The sequence below is a fragment of the Manis javanica genome, chromosome 5, assembly GCF_040802235.1.
Source record: "Manis javanica isolate MJ-LG chromosome 5, MJ_LKY, whole genome shotgun sequence".
In the NCBI taxonomy this organism is placed as follows: domain Eukaryota; kingdom Metazoa; phylum Chordata; class Mammalia; order Pholidota; family Manidae; genus Manis; species Manis javanica.
Window position 1 is genome coordinate 154,905,966 of NC_133160.1, and position 20,984 is coordinate 154,926,949.

The 20,984-nt window shown below is 41.5% G+C and overlaps 1 protein-coding gene across 5 annotated transcripts in view; it reads left to right on the forward strand.

Annotated features, from left to right (window-relative positions):
• Nucleotides 1-20,984, forward strand: part of CCDC149 (coiled-coil domain containing 149) — a 92,114-nt gene that overhangs the window by 19,433 nt on the left and 51,697 nt on the right. For 4 of the 5 annotated variants that reach the window (XM_036994692.2, XM_036994690.2, XM_036994693.2 and 1 more), the window contains 2 exons: nt 11,016-11,177; nt 12,684-12,722. In XM_036994692.2, the coding sequence (XP_036850587.2) occupies nt 11,016-11,177; nt 12,684-12,722 (201 nt within the window). Of the gene's footprint in view, nt 1-10,538; nt 10,607-11,015; nt 11,178-12,683; nt 12,723-20,984 lie in introns of all 5 variants that reach the window. The other variant, XM_036994694.2, reaches the window with a different exon arrangement.

The following is a 20,984-nucleotide window of genomic DNA, read 5'->3' on the forward strand; positions in this document are numbered from 1 at the left end:
TGTTTCTGTGTATGGCTAATAGAGGGTTAGAGGTTAATTAAAATAAAAGGGATTGTTATTAAATGCCTGCTGTTTCTTTTACAACCTTTATTCATGAACCACTGTAAGGAAACCTTAGCAAGGTTGAGGAATAAGCTCAATAGACTGGACCCACCCAGGTTAATGTGAGCATCTGTTGTTTTCAAACTTCCCAGCATTCATTCCTGTTTCTCAGTGCACCCCAATTTGAAGGGTATTTCCCCTGGATATAATCTGGGGGGATAGATTGCAGGAAAACAACCTGAATGTCTTGTCATCCCCAAGTGAAAGTATGGCACACATTTGCTTTAGGCATACCCTTTAGCCTACCCTTGGAGATACCCTTGAGCAGAGAGACTTAAGAGGCAATGGAGTTCAGTTCTACCCTGATTGGTAGCATCTGACCAGGTCTTGTTTACACTGAGACCTGGTGGTTCCTGGTTCTGCCTCCAGAGTCTATCTGTTTCTAGGTCTACTTCTTTGTCCTCCTGCCAGTTTTGTGAATGACAAAATCCTTCCAATACATTTCTATGCTAGTTTGTCAGTTACTATTGCTTACAATCAAAGGATCCTAATTAGTATATGCCAGAGAAGAGTCTGGTTCTGCTACTTATTACCTTCGTGATGAAGGATAAATTGACCTCTTTGAGCTGCAGTGTTCTCATCTCTAAAATGGGGCTTATCATATCACCTATTTCATAGGGCAGCCATCATGGATTAAATATGATGTTTCAAGTAGAGCATTTAGCACAATTTGGAAAATAATGTACCCTAAATAGTGGCTGCTACACATACTGTTATATATGTCTATGTCTATCTATATATACATATAAAATCAAATAAAGGTCTTCTCATTATTATTATTCCCAAAAGTGCCTAGCACATAGTAGATATTCAGAAAATACTGATTTGTTTTCTCCTTCCCTTCTCCTGAAAACAAACTGAAGCTCTCCATTTCTGTGGTAAGGGGGAGTGCAGATATCCCCAATCCCTACACTGCACATGAACTTGACAAGCAGAATTACACTTTCACAGAAGTACACCATTTGGAGTGAAAATGGAAGTATAAGGAGAATGGAGTGTGATCCCTTGGCCCCACCCGAGTGCCCAGGATGGCCTGCAGTGGGGCATTTTCCTGTGGTTGCCCTGCCCAGCTCAGCCTTTCAAAGTGGCAGTCACCTGACCCACTCCCCCACTGAGGTGATTCAGATACCAGCTGCCTCAGCAGAGGCTAAGCCCATGCGCTTGTCTGGTGGCCTGGGGAGCACCCTTCCTAACAGTATTGTGTTTGACAAGGTGATAAAGAAGCCACATTAAGTGTTCTTTGTAGGCCTGACAGATCAGATCAAACTTCAGGGTCCAGAGGAGCACCTGCACAACAGCCCCTGAACCCCAACTGCCTTCCCCTCCCCCTGTGAGCCTGGCAGCCGAGTCACCCAAGCTGCACAGTCTAACATAATTTACACTGCATGATGTCAGGGGGAAACTGTCTTCCTAAAGGATGCTAAGGTCACTCCCCTATTCAGAGGCCCTCGGGGCTCTTGCTTGATGGAAGAATAAAATCTGAACTCCTCAGCACCACATCCAGGCCTTTTCTGACCTGGCCAACATCTATCTCTCTTTCTAGCTTTATCTTACACAGCTTTTATTCCCCTTCCATTGAAGCCAGCCCAGCACGTCACTCACTGTTCCCACAATAGTCTTCTGGCATCTCACCTTTGTGCTTTGCTGTGGCTATTTCCCTGCCAGGAGTATTGTTTTCCCATCTCTACTACATGTCATGACTTCACCTGTCCCCAAACAGAACGAATCCCTCTGCATGTTCTTCGGGCTCCATTTCCGATGTTCACATCTTCCTCTAACTCGTACAGTACCTTCTGTGCCAAGCTGTGATCACTCTCCTCATGATAAAAAAAATAATAACAATTAACATGCATGTAGCACTTACTATTTAAATGTTTTACATACACTTATTCTAATTCTCACATCAACCCTAAGAAGGTACTAAAATTATATCCATTTGGCAGATGGGGAAACAGAGGCACAGAGAAGCTAAGAGATTGATAACATAGATAGTGGCAAAGCCAAGATTTGAACCCAGGCATGCCAGCTCCTTGTGCCTGTGTTCTGGGAGCTTTGTATCTCTTTCTGACATTTAGCATACTATAGTTAGTAAATAGTAGTGAATGATGATCAGGCTACTTATTATCATCTATTTTATTATAAGAGTTATTACTGAAAAAAGCACCAAGCAGCATAAGTGTATAGGATTTATGTCTGTCTAGCCATGAATGTGGACCTTGGCTTGGATGGAGACAGTGCTGAACTTGGAAAGAGAAGAATCTTCAACTTAGATTTTTATCTGTGGGTCCTACTAGCCAGCCTTAGGCCAGTCACCATATGAGTCCTAGTTTTCTCATTTGTAGAATGAGGAGCCTGGCTTACATGATGCCTGAGTTGGCTGTGAGTTCGAGAATTTGTATAATGGGGTCAATATCACACATGTCATGGGTATGTTGAAGCAGTAGTATAAAAATGCCTGAAGTTTTCTTATTCATTTTGTATATATAGAGAGAGCATCTGCTATGTACCATGCATTGTTCTCAGCCCTATGGATCTGGAATGAAAAAGCAAAGTCCTTTTTTCCATGGAGAGGGAGATGTTCAAAATAAACCACTATCAAGTTATATATTCATTTGAGCCCTGAACAATAGAGCTTTGAACTGCACAGGTCCACTTACATGTCAATTTTTTCAATAAATATATTGGAAAATTTCTTCGAGATTTGTGATAATTTGAAAAAACATTTCTCTAGCTTACTTTATTGTATGAATACAGTATATAATACGTGACATACAAAATATGTATTAACTGTTTATGTTATCAGTAAGGCTTCTAGTCAACAGTATGTTATAAGTAGTTAAATTCTGGGGGATTTACAACTTACATGAGAAATTTTGACTGTGTGGAGGATTGGTGCCCCTAATCACTGTGTTATTCAAAAGTCAACTCTATAGCTCAAGGTCAAGTAATGAGTGTGATGAAGGAAAGTAACAGAGTGTAAGGGGATTAAGGGTCTGGGTGGTGGCATACAGGGATGACTTCTTGAGAAGGAGATATTACCACAGAGATTGGAGTGAAGCCAGGGAATAAGCCACACAATCCAAGCAGAGGGAATGGCAGTGCAAAGGCCCTGTGGTTGGAGTGAGCTTGATGTGGTCAAAGACCAGCAAGAAGAACAGTGAGGACTGAGAGCATTGAGCAAGAGTGAGTAGAAGGACTTTGGATTTTGTTTTAAATGTGGTGGGAGGTGATGGGGGATTTTGAGCTATTATACGTTGCCATCTGTTTTCATTTAAAAAGCATCTTTTTCATTACTACATGGAAAATAGACTGTTTGTGGATAGAAGCAAGAATTAGAAGCAGGAGGCCAGGGCCACAGTCCAATCAAGAGATAATGGTAGTTTGAATGAGGGTGATAGTGGTGGAAATGGGTGAGAAGTATTCAAATTCAGTGTATCTTGTGAAGGTAGCACTCACAGGATTTGCTCATGAGTTAGAGGAGGGCAGGGAAAGAGAGAGGCAGAGGCAAGGATGACTCTGAGGCTTTCACGGAAAACCGAACATGGTTTGTGCTGTTTACCAAGAGGAAAGATTTGGGAGGGAGGAGGAGGTCCGAGGGGATATCAGCGATTCAGTTTAAGATGCCTCTCGGATGTTCAGATGGTTATCAGGTAGAAGTGCAGATGAGTGGTCTGAGCTGGTGATAGCATTTTGGGGGAAGTCAGCCCCGAGATGACAGTGAGTGCCACTGCACTGAGTAAGATCCCCTTGATGGGGTGGGGGTAGGGGAAAGAGAGTCAGTAAAAAGACGAGGACTTTTTTGTGTAAGTCACGACTTGCACAACTCTGTGTGCAAGTGCTCTCTGAGAAACAAGTATTCTGTGCTTGCAGTCCAGCTGGCCAGGACCCCAGTGTGGTAGACTGCTGGTCATCCATCACTCCGCTAGCCAGAGCTCCTGCGAACTGGAGTTGGCTGATTACGGAGAAGACCTGTAGGTGGCTTCTGCCCCTCAGCCATCCTGCATGGAATATGGTAGAAAAGGCCCACGAGGGCTGCTTCAAAATACTGTGGATTAAAAACCATTGCTTTCAGTCACACACTTATCCCTAAGAGTGTCTTGTTCAAAATATGGTTTGACCCACGAGAGGTCAAATGTGCAACTTCTAAGAACTTATTTTGTGCCATTATAGAAGACCAAAAAAGAGTCTGAAATTTGTAGCCGAGCCCTAGTTTGAGCTGACATCTGTCAGTTATGTGACTCTGGGAAAGATAGTCTCAGCTATTTTGTCTGTAAAATGGGAAAAACAGTTTTTGTTCTCACTCGTCATGTAGTATTGACTATCAAATGAGAAAGTGTCTATGAAAGTACATAGTTAGCTTTAAATGCTATAAAAAGAATATCTTCGATTTTGGAAAAGTTTACAAAGCCAAATTGTAGCATAGCACCTTTCATGTCAAGCTGACAATGACCTCAGGGACGTGGGCAGAGGCAGGTATTAATTCATCAGAATTGTGTCTCAATCCCAAAGAACTGGCTAATTATTTCCATTACATAATGGCCTTGATTCAGGTGCCTTTTATACCTACTCATCTCTGAAACCAAAGTCATTTCAAGTGTCATCATCTCTTAAGTGTGGCTTTTCTTTCCTGTGCCCAAAACCCACTCCCCTCCCCCTTCTACCTTGGCCTCTCTTGGTGCCTTTCACTAAATATTCGTTAAATGAATAAATGCACAGAGTGGCTTATTATAGAATACTCATTTTCAAACTTTTAAAATGGCTGTCCACAATAAATTGTGAAAATATGCACATATGTGTGTTTATTCTTACACACGTATTTACAATGAAAAGTCTCATGAAACATTACCTACTGCATGGGATGCCTGCTGACGGTTTCTGCTCTGCTTTGTATCTCTTTCTTTCTTTTTTTTAAGAAAATGAGAGTTGCAACTGAATTGATTTCACTACCCAGCCTAATGTATTGTGACCCACAATTTGGAAAACACTGTTAAGAAATATGCTGGCAGCCAGGAACCTTTTTCTCTACAACTGTGCAAGTCACTTGCGTTATCGATGAGGTTTATTCCAGTTTCAGCATTCAATGCTAATTCTAAGGAATAAAGAAACTAGGAGGCTGTGGGAATAGGCACATAAAATTATGGCAGGTTGCAGATTTACTGCATGTAACACACTTTTAGTTTTTCCTGGCCTACGTGAAGAATTTAGTAAGTGCTTAGGTTTTGGACAATTACTGCTTGAGAAAGATTCGCTATGTCATTGAGATTATGTGGAGATTTGCAAGGGTGACTGTCAAATAAAAGTCAGGTTCTCTGTCCCAAATCCTTGGGCCCCAGTTGTGTTTCAGATGCAAGAGTTTTTGGAATCTGAAAGGAAATGCAGGAAGCATACTGTATATTATGTATCAGCCCCAGCAGAGTGGCAGGCAGTAATCAAACACATTGATTTATCTTCAGCAAATGTATGAATATTCACACTCAGTGGCATAAAGGCCATAAATACCCTCACATCAGCTGAGGTCACTAATAGCATATGAACATATTTTCAGTTTTCAGACTTCTGGGGTTTCAGAAAAACCCATAGGGGATCGTGGAAATAAGATTTGTTTTCCAGGTATCACGTTTTTCATTTTTTAAATCAACAGGACCGTTTATCCCTTTAGGAGACCAATGTTTGGTTCAATGTGTAACAAGTAGAAGGTACCCAGGAAATATTTGTTGAATGAATGATGGAGATCAACTATAGCTTATAGAAAACTCAAAGCCACTTTTGAGAAAATGGCCTTCTTGTTCTTTTCTGAGGTCCTCTCTCTAGTTTTATCCCATTTCTTATCAGGATGGAAACCTTATTGCTTCCACCTGGCTCCCTCACACAAGGCAAAAATGAAAGATACTTGTGGATTCTTTTTTTTTTTCCTTTTTCCTTCAGACTTTGCATCTGAGGAAAGAAGAAGCAGGCTCACTAGTCTTAGAAGGGGTTAGATGAAGTGATAAAGTTTTTACCCAGGTCTAAAAAGTGGTCAACTTCAAAACTGCCCTTTCTTAGCTTGCTTCTGCTGGGCATATCAACTCCACATAGTAACCAACTTCATGAATATTCTGATTATTTTTGCACAGAATGCTTACTTTATCAGGAATTGGGGTTTCTCAGGCTTGACCCTACAAAGATCTGGGTTCAAATTCTGGCTCTGCTGATCACTTGGCACATTACATAAACTCTTTTATTTAAGCTTCACTTTCTCATTTAGAAAATGTACATGATAATAATATAGTAACCTCATTGTGCCCTTGTGAGGCATGAAGGCAGTCTTACATGGAAAGCAATTGTCAGAAAACTATTTTTTATTTTTGTTAATAGTGATAATAATGGTGACTATGTTAATCCTCTTTATCATTGTGGTGCCTCAGCAGAAACACAGAGCAGGGAAAATATAATTTCTACCAGTCTCCCTATCCTCAAATCTCTGATGTGGACTGTATCAGTCAGTATGGGCTAAGTTATGCTTAGTAACAAACACCTCTCCCAAATCTCTGAGCCTCAACACCACAAAAGTTTATTTCTGTAAATAAATCATGTAAATTTCTCTGTAGACCCAAATTACACTCTAGGGCAGTTGTCTGCTAGGTTGACTCTGCACTCCATAGCATCAAATGCTTCCACAGTTGTTGAGTAGGGAAGGAGAGAGCTTGGTGATTCTTATATTGACCCTTAAGTGCTTCTACCCTGGTGGTGACTCATGTCCCTTCTAGTCCCATTTTATTGGGTAAAGCAAGTTACAAGGCTCTGCCTTACTCTAAAGCAATGAGGAAGGATAGTCTCACCATGTGCCTGGAAGGAGAAGAGAATGGGAAATACTGGAGAGGGGCACTTACAACAATTATGTAGACAATTAGCCTTGTCTCACTCTATGGTAAATTGCTATTGCAAACAGAGCTTCAGCCTCAGCACCCTTTCCAACTAGGTGGCTGTCCTGAAGCTCTGGCTCTGCAGAGACTCTGGAATTGCCACTGTTGTAGATGATCTTTGGAAATCATTGAGCTGGTTCTGTCCTAGACAAGGCAGAGGAAGCGATTTCTGGGTGCTTAAGGGAGTCATAGCTGCTGGACTGGAGCAGCTCACCCCCATTGTGTTTCCTGGCACCCTTCACTTCCAAGGCTATTGGCTGGTGGTGGTAAAATCATGAATTCATGTTGCAGGGCACCCAGAGAACCCAGGCAGTGTGTGTTTGCTTTGTTCCTTGTGTCCCGTGGCTTTCCCAGGGTCCCAGCAGTTCATGAGCCCATCACTAGTTCTGTATCTGGATGGAGGCACCCTGGCTCTGCCTGGTGATTTCTGCTGCCCGCCTGCTCCATCATCTATGCTCATTCATCCCCCTGTAGAAGCCAAAACATCCCAAGCACAGAAACTTGGCTCATCTAGCTTTCTCTTCTATTTTGGTCTTTTCTAGGTTGTTCCAAGCTGCCAACAAGGAGGATCTGTGGGACCTTTTTCTTTCCTTCCAGTTTTTTTTTTGTTTGCTTCCAGGGGATAAGAAATGGGACATTCAAACAGCTGCCATTACAGAGACTGAACTCTCACCATTGTAGAATGAATGAGAAATTCCATCCAATTCCTCAACTGCCTCCCCCCACATACCTCTTTGAGTTTCCTACTGTTATTTTAATAAGGCTGCATATATGGGATTTTTGGCCAGATGGAGTAAAATATTGTCCATGCTTATACTTGTTTAGGACCCCTCTGTGCTACAGAAGTGGCACAGACACCCCCGGAATCGTTCTGAGACTTGCCCCTGAACTTGTGGGCTGCCACTGGCCTCTCTGTCCCTGCAGACTATCATAATTGGTTCTGTTACTGGCTTGTGTTTGTTCTCTTCGGTTCTTGTCCCTGCCATAACAAAGAATTGAAAGGCAGAGAGACAGTAGTGAAGCAGAGCAGAAGTTTTATTTTATTTTTTTTAAATAAGAAAAGTTTTATTTTATTTTGACTACCAGAGTCAATGTAGACAAAGGTGCTGATGCATTAGGCGGGAGACCTTTATATTGCATTCTGGTTAGAAGGCGCCTCTTTGACTGACAAGGTGGGGTTATTTGATTGACAGAGCATCTATGTAGACATCACTCTCAGTGCACATGTCCTTTCCCATGATGATGTATGGTTTGGGCAGTTCTTAATTCTGTCTGCTTGTGCCCACATTGGGATCTGGCTGGGACTGGTTTGGCCTGGTTCCCGCAGGCAAGGAAGTTGTCTCTCTGCAAAGCCTTTGTTGTCTCCACATGGGACCCCTACCTGGGCAGAGTTTGGGCAGTTTTTTCTTTGAACTTTATCTTCCCCTTCCCCAGCTGCTTCTGTCTTTCTTTCTACCTAACATTCCTGACAGTTTTAACTTTTGAGACACCATGAAACTGGAGGCCTCCAGAACCTGTATTTTCAAAGTGTAGGTGGAAGAAGAATCACCCAAGCAGATTCCTGAGCCAGCCGCCAGTGACTCCGATTCACTAGACCAGAATCCTGAAGGCAGAAATGTCTGCTGGTTGAGGCTGAGCTGGGCCCAGGAACCTGCACTTTCACCCGCCTCCCAGGGTGATGTAGGGCAGTGCTTTCCAGGGTCCCTTGTGGATGGCGCCAAGCCAAGCTGGGGGACTGCAGGGCAGGCATCCCACCCTTGGCCAGGGCAGTGCCGCTTTGAGTAGTTTTAGAAATTAAGCTCAAGCCTAAGGTTTGTTTTTCTGATTAAAAAAAAATGACGTGCAATAAAATTCGTGAAATTCACTGTTCTAGATCATACTAAGCAGAAGAAAGAGCAGCTTTGGTTGGTGTGCTTCATTGTCTATTTTGCATTTGCTAACTTGCCCTTAGCTGGAGTTATGATCATCCTGTTTTCCACGCCCAGAGAGGAGCCGAACTGCAGTCATCCTGCTCCTCGAATCCCTGATCACTGGGTCTTAGCAGAGGCCACTTGGCCTGTTTTCTGCCAAGTATCGTAGACCCAAGAGAAGGGAGTCCTATTACTGCCCTTCGCAGCTTCCAAAGGTCCCTTTTGGACCATGCCATGGGAGGGAAACTGCTTTTCTCCTGGATCCTAACAGATTGCAGTTCAAGGTCAGGGAACTTGAATTTCCACTTTGCCAAGAGCTGGTGGCCCTTACCTGTTCCCTTTCAGTCGACTGGATGTGACAGCTGATGCTGCCTACTGCACCTTAACGCTGTCCTCATGTCTGGGATTTTTCTTCCCCAAAGTTGGAAGACACTCAGTATCTCTAGGGCCTCAGATTTGGATCTGATAAATGGAAGGAACAAAGGTGGATGCCTCTGTGTCCCCGATACTGAGACTCCTGACAACCAAGGCTGCCGGTAACAGGCAAAGAACTGAAGGCACAAGGGTAAATCTGTTCAATTGTGTGTAAATGGTACTTTTTCCCTGTGAAATCTCAATATCTCCCTTAGGACATTGCAGTTTATGTTTCTGAGCCACTATCCTCTGATATTTGCTTGGGGATTTTACTCCTGAGAAATCATGGTGGCGACAGAATGGTTTCGCCTCCACGAAGACGATGTCAAAGTCTTAAAATCCAGGATGTTTTAAGGCAGGATTCCAACCTCATTACTGCCTGGAATAAGATTCATCCAAGGGGGAAGTGTCCCTTCTTAGAACTCAAATCCGTCTCAGAATGGCTTTTCTTCCCCCTTTGTTTTTGAAGCCAAGCAATTACTTTTTTTTTTAAGGAAAAAAAAAATTGTGCTAATGCACAAAACTCTTTTTCCCCTTTCATTTATTTGAAATTGAACTTAACAAAGTCAGTTCCAAGCAAGCACTATATATGAGTAATGCTTTTTGTCCATAAAAGGGCATTGACTCAATGGCGCAGGGGGTCCGATTCTCCCTGCTTTGTGTGAGCATCCACGATGACAAAGTGCTCATGTCAGAGTGTATAATGAAACTATAAATTGTTTTCATGAATGCTCTGAATTTGGTCTTTTACGGGGCAAATTCAAAAGGTATTTAGTGCCACATTTCACATATGTGAATAACACCAGATGATGCAATATATCCAATAAAAGCGAAAGAGTTCCAGTCGGACTCACCCTGGCCCATGTGGTGGGTAATGGTCAGATGAGGGTGGTTCCTGGTGGGGGAATAGGGAGAAGGAGGGACAAAAACACCCCATAACTCTGAGGAAGTGTTCCAGCTAGGTACACCCACCTGTTAATGGGGTAGTTCAAAGTGTGGCTAAAATACTTGGCTCACAAAATTGGTCTCTTGTTAGTGGGTGTCCACGCTGGAATCACAGAAGCTGTGCGTATTTTGGCCGAGTTAGTGAACCAAAATTCTCAAGGAAGAATGTGTCTGCTGGGTTGTGCAGGAAAGTGTAATCTATTGGAATGATTTATAGTTCAATTAAATTATTTTAATAACACTTCTTGTATTTTGTTCATCACAGAAGCCATATGGGTTTATTTTAGAGAGTACAGAAAAGAGTCAAGATAAAAATTTTAAAAATACATGCAGGTAATTCCACTGTCAAAAGTTAATAATATTTTTATAAAAATTTTATTGAATATTTTTCTTTGTATATCATTCCACAAAATTTTAATAAAATTTTACATTATCTTATTTGGATATATAGATCCTTTTACAACAAAATTAGGACCCAGCTACCTATCTATCTATGTAATTGTTAAAAAGTATTTTGCTGTTTTACTATTTGTCAGTTAAACTATTTTATCTGTCCTAGTTTGCCAAAGTTCAGGAATGTCCAAGGTTTGGGTTCTGTCATGAGGGGACTGCGGTCAGATACTATGAAAAAGGCAACATAACAAAACAAAGTCAATCTTGCAGGGGGTGTTAAACACAGTGTGTGTTAATTGGAGGCCTGTTGACGTTTCTGACCAGTCCGTGGGATGTGTTTGTTTTGCAGTACCTGGTGTGTAAAAGGAAGCTGGAGAGTAAAAAGGAAGCCCTACTGATCCTTTCCAAGGAGCTGGACACATGCCAGCAGGAAAGGGACCAGTACAAACTCATGGCCAATCAGCTTCGAGAACGCCACCAGTCCCTGAAGAAGAAATACCGAGAGCTCATCGTATGTTTTGCATCACTGTGACATTCTCATTTCCTCATTAAAACAGAAAGAGGGGATTTTAACATGCTGTTTCTTCAAAACAGGGTTGAATGTAAACAGTTGCAAAGTGGAAAAATTAAGAAGTGCAAGTGGTCCCTCCTCCATCCTGCTGGTGGATCCGTATGTGCTTGCAGACTGCTTGCTCTGGCAGCTCGTAAATGTGCACATACACACGTGTTTCTGTGTGCCTGTTTCTTACTAATTTACTTACATGGAGTTTTTAGCAAAGAGGTTTCATATTAAAAATCTGCACTGTCTAATACAGAAGCCACTAACTGCTTGTGCTTATTTGAATTTCCTTTTAAATTAATTAGAAGCAAGTAGAATTGAAAATGCAGTTTTCTGGTCTCACTTACCATATTTCATGCACTTAATCACCATAAGTGGCTGACAGTTACTGCCTTGGATTGTGTTGATAGAGAATATTTGCATGGTAGCTATTACATTGGACAGTTAGATATAGGACATTTCCGTCCTTGCAGAGAGTTCTGTTCTACAGCATTGTATAAGTGTTCTAAAACTTGCTCTTTTCACTCAGTACTTTATTTTGGACATCTCTCCAGGCCATATATATGAATTTAATTCCCTTTTAAAAACAGTTGCCTACTAATATTTCCATACTTCTTTTAACCTTTCCCTTATCCTGGGCATTTAGATTTTCTCTAGGTTTTCATATGACATGATTTTTTAAGGATGCAAATTATACCAAAATGGAGGATACCAACCCTGTAGTGCTATTTTTGCCTTCCTCTTTTGTTCTCACTGATGCAATCTCTTTTTTAAGTGCTGACACTGTTGCTAACATTTAACCATCTGTGCTAGGATCACTGAAGGTTCCTCAGGTTAAAATCGTGTTGACTTATACATGGAGAGCATCAGATAGATGAGTACCTGTTACTGAGCATCTTCTCAGTCACCTGAAATATTTGTATTCCCAGATGGCACAAAAGGGAGAGGAATTAAATCTTTTTAAGACAAAAATTCTGATAGGGCTGGACTTTCTCATTTAATTTTCTTTTATTTTTAGTGTATCCTATCCCAGCTCTCCAAATTGTTCTTCCCACAGAAAAAACTCAAGTGTGTGTGTGTGTGTGTGTGTTTGCCTTTGGGTCTAACTATTTAAAAGAGAAATTCAGTTCCAACCAAAGGATATTTTATTTCAGCTTCAGTTATACTCAAAAATAATTTTGATAAATCCATTAAAATTATTTATTTGGTTCATGTAGTCTTAGAAAAATATGTAGGTTTTGTCCAGTTTGGAACTTGTTCCCTAAAGGTTTTCCCAAAATAACTCTGGTTCAGTTTATAGTTAATTTTTTAAAGAGAATATTTCAGTTTGGTTCATCTCGTCATTGGTTGCAGGGGCAGGAGTGGGGAGGGTCTGAATTTAGTTCATAGTTGAGTTCAATTCCTGGAATCCAAGCCTATTTTTTTTTTAAGTAAAATGTAACCTTTCTTTCTTTTTAGGATGGAGACCCGTCACTTCCCCCTGAGAAGAGGAAACAGGTAAGGCTTATTTGTGACCTTTGATCACTCTCAGATTGTTCCTATGGGTGCCTTACAATGACTGGGGGGCTCAGGGGATCCTGGAATGCATAGAGAATTTACTTTAATTCTCTGGAATCCTTTTGAGTTGCTGAGATGAGTGGGTGGTGGAGAAATACTCACTACAGAGAGGTGTTAGGGGTGGGGTGAAGCAGACCCAGGGGAGGCCCACAGGGTGGAAAAAGCACCCCGGCTCACTGCTTCCCTCTCTTATCAGAGGTCCTGCTGGGACCCCCTATGCTGTGGGATCGTGGCTCCAGCACTTCGGCTTACTGTTCCATGGATGAATCCTGTTTCGCTGTTTAGCTTCTACTACTTAAGGCTTTTAAAAGCCATCTTACCAGCAAAACTCACAAGCCATTTTCTTTTTTCCTAAATGATAGCCAATGCTGTTTATTGATGACTCCATTCTCTTCCTCATAAATTTTGGATGCCCACTTCTGTCATTGAACAAATCCTTATGTATATGTGGATCTGTGTCTGCACTTTCTGTTCTGTCCCATTGAGCTTCCTGTGTAATTGTGTGTTGGACCACATTCTCACTGGCTTTGCTTTATAAGATTTTTAACATCTGTTTGGACTCATTTCCTTCCTTTGGCTCTTTCTATTCACATATTTCTTATTTGTTACTTTTTCCAGGTAAAACTTACAACATTTTATCACATCCTCCTCTGACCTCACCAAAACAAAGAAAACAAACAAACAAAACTTGGCATTTTTGATTGGAGTTTTGTTAAATTTAAAATAATATATATATATATATATATATATATATAATTTAGAGACAGTTAACATTTTCATAACATCATATCCAGGGATATTTTAAAGCAAATTTATTTTAATCCACCTGTGCTCTCTCTCTCTCTCTCTCTCTCTCCATATATATATATTTCTTTCCCCCCAACCCAAAGTTATTTTTGTTAGAACTTTGATGAACTTCAGAATTGTTCTATACTGACATGCCCTGAATTATAGCCATTTGTGGACTTGAAGGCAGCTTGTGTAATGATGATGTTATTGTTACATGTTCCATGTTACGGGGAAGACTGCACTGGCGCGGGACTTGAAAACTGGTAGATGCAAATGAGGACATAGGAACTGACTGGTGTTTTCATACCTGTAAAGGCTAACAACATCTGGTTTCTGCTCATTGATCATACACCTGGCATGACATATAATCTCCTTAGGTTCGTTACCTTGAGATTTTTGATGTTGAGTAAATGGTATGCTCAAAGCACATGCACACACACAGCACACACATACAGGATATTTACTTTTAAATAGCAATTCAGTCCTTTGGTTACTCATTCATTCATTCAATTCTGCTCACTCCCATAATACCCTTCCTATTTTGATTATTTTTACAATGCTTCAGCTTTGATCTAAAATCAAATTTTTCTATGGCACTGATTTTTTTCTAAACAAAATTATATGGAAATTTATCATTAATGTCTAAAAACTTGGATACTTAATTTAGAATTGTTAGATGCTTTTTTGTCTTGGGGGCTTTTGATGGCTATGATCAGTCGATCTTTGCTGTGATTTTAGGGTTTGTTAGTATTCATGAAGGAGTTTTACAGTGTAAGTAAATTCACATTCCATGACTGTATAATAAAAAATTTACATTGACTGAGGAGAATCTGATGAATTCCAGAAAGTCTGTCAAGCTGCATTCTTACAGCTCTAAGAAAACAAGTTCAATGTCCTAAACACTGGCTTTGTAGCTTTTAATATGGCATTCAGTTTCTGTTCCTTTACAGTTTAGATGGTGGTTAGAGCCTGGGCTCTGCACCCTTCCTGCCTGGGTCGGAACCACCGACTTGCTTCCTGGTACAGGATACACTGGGGAGCCAGCGACAGAAGTTCTAACCCTTCCATAAGCAGTGAAGTAATTGACTTTACGGACGCGACCCTGAGGTTCTGAGCTTGTGTGGGCTTTAGATGCTGCACGGCCATCATGTCCTCATTCTCTCCACTTGGCCACTCTTAGCAAACGCAGATACAAATACAGGATGCCCGGCTCAATTTGAATTTCAGATAGTTAATACTTTTTTGGTATAAAAACAGGCCTCATGCAATATTTGGGGTTACTTATGCTAAAGCATGATTCATTGTTCACTTGAAGTTCAAACTGAACTGGGCATCCTATATTTTATCTGACAGCTCTACCACTGTGCCAATTTTAACATCAATTTCCTCTTGGATTTAGCATCAGCTTTCTTCTAAGGCTGGTTCCCCTAAGTAGGACAGGCAGAAAACCCAGCCATGGAATAAAAGTCCTTTGTTTCACCCTAGTGTAGGACACACTCCCATTCCTGGTATATTGTCACCAGGAAAGTACCGTACATTAACTGGCTTAGATTAGTCACCTAGGATGGAAGGACTGTGAGGGAGCCAGCACTGACAACCACCAAACTAACTGTGTGGGCTTGGGAAGGTTCCTCTGGGTGTCTGAGTCTCAGCTCTCTCACCTGTGAAATGAGGATAACTATATGGTCTATCACATAGTGTGGTTATAAGGAACAAATGAGGTAATGCAAGTAGAGTCTTCAGCCCAGTGCCACGCACAGAGTGAGCCACAACAAAATTTTATTTTCCTCTACTCCTCATCACGATCCCATCCCCTTTTAAAAGGATCAATTTCATACCAGTGTGTTGATTCTCCCCACCACTGCCCTTGTCAGGACCCTTTTGGTTGCACTTGGCAGCTTGAAGTAGCTTGGGCCAAAGAGGAGCTTCCTGGCTCAGAAGCATTGTTTTTGAATAGCTACCATAAGAGGCAGAAATGTAGCCGGGTCTCAGGAACAGCTACTACCAGGACTCAGGTGCCCTCAACTTCCCTAGGCCAGGCTCACACCAAAGGCCCATTTCAGGGTCAGCCAGGCATCCTATAAATACAAAGCAGCTTCTACTATTGTCATGTTGAAAGGGTGATGGGTAGACAGGGTCATGACTATCTGTTCCACATGCCTTCTCAAGACAGATGCAGAATGACAAATGATGATGATGACAGCCAATGGTTTTGAGTGCTCCCTGTTGCGGTGTGCCGGACCTTGTGCCCAGCCTTGCGCTGTAGATGATCTCAGTTAGTTCTCACACAACCACGTGGTTAAATCTATTACTATATTGCCATCTGACAAATGAGATGGAGGCACGTGGCTGTCAAGGAAATCACCCAAGGGAAATGATGTAATTAATTGGTGATGAAGCTAGAGTCTGAACCCTTGCAGTCTACTCAGGGTTCATGCTTGGAGCCACAGTGATTCAGAGTATTTATTGAGCATGTTATGGGAGTCTTATGCTGATTTAGGCAATAGGGACACAGCCTACATTGAAAAAGCCAGACCCAAATCCTGAGCTTATAGAACTTGCAGTGTAGTTAGGGTGACCATACCTCTGGTTTCCCGGGACTGTCTCTATTTACAGTTCTTGTTCTGGCATAATTTGTATTCATGCTTTTCACTCACCAAAGTATCTTGATTTGGATGATAAATAACATAGTCACCTTCAGTCTAGCAGGGATGCTATGAGCAGACAATAAACATAATAACTAAAATATATAAGATGTTAAATGGTATAATCAGTGCTATGGAGAGAAAAATATAGCCCAAAGCAAGGGAGAGAATTCTGGCTTAGTAATGGAAGTAATGTCTTCTTGATAAATAGTGGGGAGACATAGTTTCAGCACTTGGAAAAATAGAGAATCTTACCTCTTTAAAATGTATTTAAAAAAATTTTATTTACAAAAGCAGGTGATTGATTTTTGAGCAAAAGAAGATAGGACACCCTCTTCATTAGGTCAGTGTAGGAAGAAAATACACCATTACATTTTTAGGCATTGGCTACAATGAAAGTTTCCATTTAGTGCGAAGCATTCAGCTTTGCCATTCTTGTGCCAGTATTGGAAGGAAGAGCCACAAGTATTTTTCTTAACTTTTCATCAGCAGGAAGGAGTTAGAAGCATGCAGCCTGACCCAGTGTCACCTGTGTTACATGTTTATCCCAAAGGCAAAAACTGTGGGTGATGTATTTACCCCTCCAGCCGCAAGGCAAATGCACCTGTGTAAGCAGAAGGTGCCGAAACAAGAACCAGCTGCCAGGTTAACAGATGGGACGTGGAGGCCAAAAGATCCACATATTGGAAAAGGAGACTGCACTGAGCATCTTTTTGCCCATCGGCCTTGAAGCTGTGGCTTTTGTTTCTTGATTTCAAAGGAGGAATTTCTATGATCTCTCTTCACTGGACTCTTCCTCTGTTCAGTTCTCGATTTGGGGGAGAGATTGTTAGGATCAGCCTATTAAGGACTGAATGTGTGTGTCCCCCAAAATTCACATGGTGAAACTCTACTCCCCAGTGTGGTGCTATTAGTAGGTGGAGCCTCTGGGAGTTAGTTAGGGGTTGACGAGGTCATGAGGTGGAGCTCATGAATGGGATTAGTGCCCTTCTGGGAACCACAGAGGGCTTGCTTCCTCTGCTCTGCTCTCTACCATGCGAGGTTAGGAAGAGAAGTCTACAACCTGGAAAAGGGCCCTTACCCTGACCTTGGATTTCCAGCCTTTAGAACTATGAGAAATACATTTGTGTTGTTTATAAGCTGCCCAGTTTGTAGTGGTTTTTTTTATAGCAGCTTGAACTGACTATAAATGTATTGAGGATTTTTCTTAAATATAGGCAGAAATAATACTCCACTCTCAGACTTTTTAGTGATTTGGTACCTTCCAGAGATCATGTACACATGTATGTATGTATGTATGTAACCTCCCCACTATCTTCTGAGGTCACACCTGCAAGTTAGGTCATTCATAAAGTCACAAGGCAGTGTCGGAGTGGCAGTAGATGACAAAAAACGTTCTAGCATCCAATTGTATGGATTCAAATTTAGCCCTTTCACTTGGCTGGGTGATCTTGGGCAAGTTATGTAACCTTTCTGAGACTCAATTTCCTCCCCTTCAAAATGAAGGTAATAATGAGATGGATTCAAAGTTCTCATGAGGATTGGTATGATAATGCTCTAATGCTCATTGCCTCGTACTTGGGGAGCACTCAGTGGATGTCGGCTGTTTACTGTTTCTCCTGTGACTTGTCCAAGATCACACAAATTAATAGAGTGGAATGAAAATCCAGATCTGCTAACTTGTAGTTCAGTGCTCTAGTTCAGGTTTTTTTGTTCTGTAATCGACTCTTGGACTGACTGCGTGAGAAGAATCATAGTCCTCCTTTGGAAGCCAGAGATGAGGTGCTTTATTTGAAGCCCTCTGCTTAGGAGCGGTGGAGAACCAGAAACTGAGCTGGGAGCTAGAAACTGTCGCTGTGAAGCCAGTGTTCTTTCCTGTGGCAACCCGTATCTGGCTATAATATTTTCTTGCATTTTTGTCTCCTGCTCAGAGGACAGACCAGAACTTTCATGTTTGTTCTAGAAATACAATCGGTTGAGGCTTTCTTTTAGAACTTACAATCCTTTTTAAAACAACTCAATTGCCAATGGCAAATCATCCGTTAAAGAAGCTGGGAAGAAGTTGTGACAGCAGTGATCGCACTAATAGCTTCTCATGGGATATTGAAATGAAAATTTCTTCTTGATACTCCAGGCAGAACTGTACACAGAGCACCTCTTTGCACTTGCAGCTAGCGATCACCAAAAGCTCTCAAATGACCCTTTAAATATTTTCTTCTGCTAAATGAGCAGTTCCTCCAAAGGAGAGAAAGGGGAATTTAAATTATCTTGGGTTAATCTTCTTATAAGATGGGATTCTTTGGGGTCATGGCAGCAGCCCATGTTCCCCTTTCAAATTCCTCCTTGAATGGACAGTGAAACACATCTTTGTCTTTTCCTGTTCTCATTTCTAAGCAGACATATCACAGGAGTTGTTCCTCGTGGTCCAGCTGGGAGCCTTTGCTTTCTTCCCTTAAAAAGTGATGGCTTATTTAGATGGTGACATGTGCCAGGATGACAACCCTGGAGAAATCAGGACACAGAGTGGCCCTTTGTAGGATGGTAGGAGGCTTTTACTTCAGTAGAAAAGTCTTCCTGGTGGATCTTATTACAGTCCCCCTGTGACTGTGAATCAGAGCAGCTTTGTGTGTGTCCGGGTTTGATGCTCAGAACCTAAAACTTCCTTCAGAGATCTGGAGTGCTTTGAGATGTTTGTTTCCCAACTCTTTGAACCGTACTTCACTGTTACACGAAGGAAACTCCAAAGCCATCCAGGGTCCAGCCTGTGGGAGCCCTCCCACATCGTAACAGCAGGAACTGTATTCTGAACACTAGTGCATCATGGTATAGGAGCCGTTTGAATCCTTGCAATGATTTTGTAAAGCAGGTGAGAGCACTCCCCAATTTACAGATGAGGAAATTTAGGCTCAAAGAGCCTGAAGAACTTGAAGCTATTAAAGGAGCCACGAAGTGGCAGATGCAGAGTCATAATAGCCAAGATTAAGCAAACAGTTATTTAAATAGCAACCTCCTAAACCTATTGAAGAGTGTTTGCCTGTGGGCCTGGAAATGCATTCAGCTGCAAGTGTGTGTTTTGAGATTATGAAGTGGGAGTAGGCTGCTGAGGGCTCCTCACACGAGCCAAAAAATTTGTATGGAAAATAAGCTCCTGGTGGTTGTTTTTTGTCAATAAGCAAGCGGTCGCCGTAGCAGAGGTCATCACTTTGGCAGCTGAAATGACTAGGGGGCTCTTGCTCAGCAAAGCAAGTTCACTCTATTACCATCAACACAGGAGTTGCGGAGACCAAAGCAGCAGGGTAGAATTGCGATTAAATTTGCTATCAGTCACATGCATTAGGCACACTTAATGGTTCACCCAACACTTTTTTTTTTTTTTTGTTTTACATATTTGTGTTTGATCTAGAACTTTCCGCTATTGAAGGTGTGGTTTTAAGAGGTCCAGAGTATTTTTAACTTGTGATTAGCAGCGTCTTCTAAATCTTGTCTCAGTCTCTATTGCGTTCCCTCTCTTTTCCTTACTCTTCTTGAGGAAGCGTCTTGGTTAAGCCTTTACGTGACTCTCTGTCTCTCTCTTGTTTCTTTTCCTTCCCAGTTTTGAATTCCTGTTTTGATATGTTGAGGCGTGAGTTACAAAACTCTCTCTGGTGTCCCTCAAGTTCACCTGATGATGGACAGTAACTTTTCCATGGCTAGGTTACTGCATTAATGTGTATCTAGTAAATTACAAAGATTGAGGATGACTGGAGGGATTGTTCCTAGAATATTACCCCTTTCCCCTCCTGGTCGCTGGTCTCAACTATTTAGACTTAGGTAAAAACATGTAGCCTGCCCCTTGTACTGATTTTCCCAGTGTCCGGGCTAGCACAAGGTGAAGAGGTTCACTTTATTTCATCTTAAACTTTTCATCACTTTCATTTTGTTTTTATCTTTCAGAGAAGGAAAACTTCTCTAACTTCTTCTGTTCAGTGAATGGGGGCCTGCAACTTTAACTGGCAAAAGGCAGATTAACAGGAGAAAAAAGCATACAAAAAAATACAAATATTTTACATGCTCAGGACTTCACAGAAAAGAAGTGAGACTCAAAGCAGTGGTTAGCCTTCTAGGCTTTGGTGCCATTTTAACAAAAGAAAGGGGTTTTGGGGTTCAAGTGAAGGTAAATTGTGGGAAAGTGACTTGAAAATATATGGGGAAACTAGTGAAGACAGGAGTTATTTCAGTAAGGTTTGTTTGTTACTTGCTTATTCCGGTCTTCTTCATGGTAGGCAGAGGATGGGACACCTTCACAAATGACAATTTATGCCCTACGTTTAGGCAGAAAAGGGAAGGGAAGAGAATGCTCTCTCTGCTGGTTCTCAATTGCCTTCAGCTCAAAATAATCTGGTGACAAAGGGACATATTTTGGAATGGCATATCTGATCCCCTTATATCCATGCTTTCATTTCATTTCAGGGAGAGAAGTAGTATATCGTGGATCCTTTGCTCCCCATTTAAAAGACTTAGGGCTGTTTCTTGCAACTAGTATCCTGAAATTCCTTGCTCGTGAACAGTGTTGATTACTTAATCTTGAAAGCAGGAGTCCTTAATAGTGATTGTCATTGTCCTTTTTTTAAAAATCTCCCATCATTTCTTTTAAGTTTAAAAAATGTCTCTGTAATGTAAACTATTCTGACATATTTTGTGGCATTTGTGGGGGAAATGAAACACAGTGGTGGAAGCAAGAGCTAGAGTTTAGGAAGCAGCAGGACTTGAACAAAGGTAGAGGAACAGC